Source organism: Bactrocera latifrons, unplaced genomic scaffold (genome assembly GCF_001853355.1).
Source record: "Bactrocera latifrons isolate USDA-ARS-PBARC rearing strain unplaced genomic scaffold, ASM185335v1 scaffold_4, whole genome shotgun sequence".
NCBI classification, from domain to species: domain Eukaryota; kingdom Metazoa; phylum Arthropoda; class Insecta; order Diptera; family Tephritidae; genus Bactrocera; species Bactrocera latifrons.
Genome location: NW_017537045.1, coordinates 3920786 through 3926785, shown reverse-complemented (window position 1 = coordinate 3926785; position 6000 = coordinate 3920786). Strand labels below are relative to the sequence as shown.

The 6000-nt window shown below is 32.2% G+C and overlaps 1 protein-coding gene across 6 annotated transcripts in view; it reads left to right on the top strand.

The window, feature by feature from the left end:
- Positions 1–6000, top strand: part of LOC108972435 (protein sprint) — a 553725-nt gene that overhangs the window by 298602 nt on the left and 249123 nt on the right. Inside the window, exon 2 of one of the 6 annotated variants that reach the window (XM_018939006.1) lies at positions 984–1202. The exons of 4 other annotated variants lie outside the window; for them this stretch is intronic. In XM_018939006.1, coding sequence (XP_018794551.1) covers positions 1129–1202 — 74 coding nt within the window. In that variant the 5' untranslated portion in view covers positions 984–1128. Of the gene's footprint in view, positions 1–968; positions 1203–6000 lie in introns of those variants that run through there. One more of the 6 variants, XM_018939007.1, reaches the window with a different exon arrangement.

Here is a 6000-nt window from a genome sequence, read left to right as displayed (position 1 = left end):
AAAATTAAATATAAAATAGTTAGGTAAACAAAATATTAAATTTGAAATTTGACGCCAAAAATATAAATATAAAAATTAATAATGATTAAATATTTTAGTAAAATAATTTAAATAACAATTTCACCTCCTTCACTTAAAACGAAATGATTGCAACACACAAAGGAAATGAGTCCCCAAAAGTCACAAAGTGAAAAAGCAACAAAAGTGTCTGCAAAATCAAGACGAAAATTGCTTTTAATCAAATCGAAATTGAAATGAATTTGTCAAGCTCACGTTCCAAATGCACTTTCAGAGTTACAACTACAAAAACATAGCATGGTGCAGTGATACGGTTTTTGGTGATGCCAGTGATTTAACGAGTTTAAGTGCTTCAAATACATAAGTGCCATTGTGTCATATACATGCATATATATTTGTGTATGTATATAAAAGTCAAATAACAGCATATGCTTAATATATTATATACATATGTATATTAGTTGTATGTTGTGATTACATGCAAGTGCAACCCCATTTTTCGTCTTCGCTCGTGTATCCGACGATCTTATTGTGCTCTAATTTGTTAATTCATCAAAATATACCGGTGATTTACACACATACTTACATATAAACAAACATATATATATATCGTTCGCGTATATGGCTTGTGTGTTCCATTTCCTTCTTAAATCGGTCGAATCATTAACGCCTTTAAAAAGTTGTTATTGTTGCTTCCATAATTTTTTTGAGTGAAATAAAAAATAAAAAAAATGAAAAAAAGTGTTGAAAAAATATTAAAAAATTTGCATATATTTTAAAGCGACCCTCACAAAGCTCGGGGTTCACCCCTTTGAAGTAGCAGTGTGCGATTCCCTTGAAAAAATAAAGTAAAAAATCTCAGTGCTGTGTTTGAAACCGTAACCCACACTTCTCAATATCACTCGCATTTTATTGTTTTCTTTTTCGGTTTTTAATGTGTTTCTATTTTTGTTTTTGTATTCAAGTAAGTCGCCAAAATTTCAGTGTTTAGCCGACAAAAAATTTATTTAACAAAAGAAACGGCTGTTCTTGCCTGTGCTCCAAGTCTTTTTGTGTTTGTGTGCTGGTGCTCCATATTTTTTGCAGTGTTTTTTGTTGGTTTAGTGGTTTATGGAAGTTTATAAAATGATGATGACGACCACAAGCCTCGGAAGGAATTTCTTTGAAAAAATCTTCAGTTTTCGGTATGTGTTTATTGTTTTGTTTTGTAACGATGGTTTACTATTAAGAAATGTAAATTCTTAGCTTTGTGTATAATTGACGCTAATAAATATTATTATTGCCTTTTTAAAATGTCAAAATTTCAGAAACTTCTCTGCTTCTTTCATATCCTTATTGCCGTAATCATTAGTTGTATAAATTTTGCAGTATTGAAATTTTTCAAGAGGTGGCATCTCTTCTACAAGGTTTATCCTATAGAAATAACCTTATTGAACCGCCTTAATTTGATGCTTGTCCATCCCAGCTGAATAATTAGCGAGCCCCTAGCGGACCAGTTCGTCTGCCTTTTCATATCCCTCTATTCTTATATTCTATGGTACCGAGTACCCATATAATGCTAACCGAGTTACTTAGAGTCAAGTATTGCCTGCTTGCATATCCTAACGCAGTGAGACTTGATATTTACGTATAACCCTAATTGAAGCTTGACTATCTAGTAGAAGGTTTGAGAAGATTTGTGGACTTGCTGATTAAAGCAGAGGCCCACTAGGCATCTTCTGTTATGTCCAGCATTTCAGCCTGAAAGACTGCATTGTAGTCATTTAGTTTGAAGATATATTCTGTGTAAGGATTACTATAGAAAAGGCATGTTCCTGTTTCTGTTTCACCCTTACTTCCTCATGGATCGCCCTATCTCTGTTGCATTGCCATTTTATTCCAAGTTCAATACCAGGTCTACTTGTAGTAGGATACCATGCCCTTGATGACGCAGCGTCTAATTATAATGATCGAAAATCGTGAGTATTGGATAATACTATCTCACATGAATATGTATGGGCCATATTGAGTATAACCTCGAGAGTCTTTGTTGAGGTAGTTTTCATTACGTCTGTAATCCGTCAGTAAGCAGATCAACTGTTTTTTTTTTTTTTTTGATAATGCTATCCACCCTACCCACGCATCATATGTTAGTCTGTGGCGGATAATACTTGTATAGAGCCAGTAGACCATATGGGGTCGTAAACCCCACTTTGGGCCAATGGCTATTATTTGTGCGAAAATCACTTGAAAGTCCATGCGTTTTGCATCTCATCGGAAAGTAATGCTGTGAACCACTAAATCGTTTTGAGAGCTAAATATCGAGTTCTTATATTCATAATATGTACCGTCCGTCAGTTTTATTCGGTACTAGTTTATTTGTCAGCAATATATAATTTAATATAACATATGTATGTATATTCTTCTGGAGAAAAGCATCTGAGTGATAAGAAATGTTTCAGAAAAGTACGATACTTGACTGTGTTTCTTAGAAATAATAAATAATTATACATTCAAAGCTAAGACTCAATCTAATTTTTAACAAATTAAATATATATTTACTCAAATGAGTACATACTAACATACAAGCAACTCTTAGCCCGACACATTACTTTATTTTATACAAATGTGAAAGAAATTGCTCTCGTTGAGTAAGCAGTCAGCAAGTATTTGATATTGAAACAAAGAAATAAAACCGCAACTTTTTAGAGATAAAATTTATTTACAAAAAATAAATACATACATATATATAATGTACAAAAAAGTACCGCGCAGAGATAAATTTGAAGGTTAGTGGAACAAACATTACTTGAAGCGTTTATGGAAGTATACCTCCACATTCGAGAAGTCAACTATGGGATGCCGAATTTTTAATCCCGAAAATTTCGGGATTTTGAATTGTTAAAAACTGATTTTGAAGAGTATTAAAATAAATGTAATTTAAATTTGTTCATTTGTGTACATACTATATATGTACATACCGTATGCTCTTTTGCATATACATATAAATCATGCAATACCAGTATAAGTTATGACTCCCGAACATTTGTAAGTTATGATATCAGAAGATATACATACATATATATTTGAGGATTGTATAACAAACATGATTTGAATTTATATAATTTTATATATTTATACAAATCTCTCATTTCGATTTCGGGGTACTGATATTGGAAAACTCCGAACTTTTCGGGATTATTAACAGATTTGTGAATTATTACAATATTCATTATTTAATGCAAGAGGTGTGTTTTAAAATTCGCAAATGCGCATACAAATGCTTTCAATGTGATACGTTTTGTACTAGAAATTTCGGGACCATTTCGGGATTTGTGCCTTTTTACAAGACAATGAGTTGAGACGTTTATATGTATATACGGGCATACTTGCAAACTAGAGATGTCAATTGCGGGATCGCGATAATTTGGTCCCGGAAACTTCGGGATTTTTATTTTTTTGGGTATAAATTTGAAAGTTATTCAAACAAATCAAACTAATTTAAAATGGTGATGTACATACATATGTATGTAAATGACGTGTAACCGATATTCAGTGTCCCGAATACATACATACATATGTATGTATCTACTGTATGTACATATGTATGTATGTTGGGATTATTTCAGGTTTTGTGTGCTATTTTGAGTTAATTTTGAGAGCAAGTAGAACAAATATGATTTATAAACTTCATTCATATAAAGTTAGAAATGTCATGTCCAAGTCCGCCATATTTTCAGTACCGAAAAATTCGGGACTATTCCGGGATTTCTGAATTATTGCAACATAAATTTGATGGTTAATAAAAGACGTATGTTTTAAAATATTCATATATTATATATGAGCTATCAATTTTTGGACCTGAAAATTTCGGGATTTGCGCCTTGTTACGAGATAAATTTGAAACTAAATATTCTGATACTTTCAAGTCAGTCAGGTCAGTGAGAAAATCCATTTTTAAGTTGGCATAGGTATGTATGTATGCACATGCTAATGAAATAATTCATTGCATTCCGATATTTTCGCGATTATTTTGGAATTTGCAATTTGTTGGCAGCTAATTTTCAAACTTGGTGGCACAAATATGATTTGAAGTGATCATATGCAGATTCATATCAAGTAAAAATGTGGACTCCGGATTTCCGTTTTTTTATTAGGAAAATTTCGGGATTTTTCAATTGTTCCAAAATAAATTTAAAGGTTATTGGAAAGATCTTTTTTAAAATGGCTATATGTACATGCTAATGAAATGAGTAATTGGATCTTGTTATTTCAAGTCCCGAAATTTTCGGGATTATTTCGGGATTTACGAAATGTTGCCAAACATTTGATATGTAAACAGAAATTCAACAAGAACTTCTTAAAAAAATCATCAATCAAATTATGGATCGTCTTATTTAGCTGTTCATAGTGTAAAATACGACAATGTCTTACGAAATATTTAGGGTTAATACCAAAATTATATATTAACAATTATTATAAGCTATCTACAAGTTTGTATTTTAAAAATATGTGTAGTCTGGAGATTATTTCTGTTAAGGTTGGACATTCTAAAAATAGCGAAAGAGACTTTCTTTTCCGAATTGGCTTGGTAATTTATTTTGATTAAAGATTGTTCACCAATTTTTTTGGTTTTGCTTATGTGTTGCTTTATGTATATATTATACATATGCATGTAAATATTTGTCCTATATATTTCTTTTCCATATACTGAGTTTTTATAAATGTACGACAGTATGTAGGCATGCATCTGAACATCCATTATATAATAGTTTGTAATGAAGCCATCAAATTATTACAAAAACAAACTCTTGCAGTGAAATAAAATTGTAAAAAATTCATATGCGATGTCAAATCATGTTTATTTATATATATGTGTGTGTTATAGGCAAACAATTGGCCATTGCGTGTCGGCCGCATGTATTCCATTGGACAGACGACGAAGCGATGCAACAGTCGTATGGGTGCATGTGGGGCATATAAATTGAAAGGAAAATGCATAGAGAGGCTCATATCTATCACACTTATACCACTATATACTAGCCACTTATACCATATATGTATATACAGATTTGTATTTGTACTTATATACGAGTATAATCAGAGTTGCATATGTACATACATAAATGCAGGGTTATGTGAATTGTGTAAGTAATAAACAATGCTAAAAATCATCATACAAATGAAGTTGTTGTTGTTGTTGCAATTATTCAACATCACCTCGAGTTGCATGTGTGGAGCGGCACAACATACGGTCACTGCCGTGCAGTGGCGAGCGTCTTGGCTGAGGTGGAGTTGTAATGATTGGCTGCGACCTGTCGGTGGGTGCTGTTGTTGTCATTGAAACTGTGCCATGCATAAACTTACATACGAACATTTGTATTTCAAATTGATGACACATGTATTGTACCTACATATGTACACATATTTATGTGTGTTTCTAATATTATTCCATTGTTTATATATTCAACACCGTTTGTTAATTGTTGATGCATTTCCCACCATTCCATTATTTTTTAATTTTTTCTTTTATTTTGTTGCACGGTGTAAATTCACACACATAAGTCACTACAGTTGTCAACTAATTGGCTGGTGATGTTTTGACGTTTTGCAACAAATTGCCGCTCAATTTACGTACTTGGTGTTTATAATTAGACGCATGTTACGTCACAGTGGCCAAACACGAAGTCACATAAGCGGCTTAAACCGACAGCATGCTATAAACAACACAGCAAGCCTAAATAGCAGCATGTGTGTATGTAGTTGTAAGTTAGTAGCAATTTGTATGGAAACTAGGCCTCACAGCAAGCCAATCTTAACTTGTGAAGCTTGCAAACTTCATAAGTGTCAATTACGTTTGAGTAGAATGGACTAAGCGAGCATTCTTGAAGTCATAATTATTGAGTATTAAAGAGTTTGCTTAATAAATATTTATAACTAAAAATAAAAAATATCTTTGTTCAATGTTTAGATCAAAGTTTCCTTTAATTTGCGTTTCCCAGC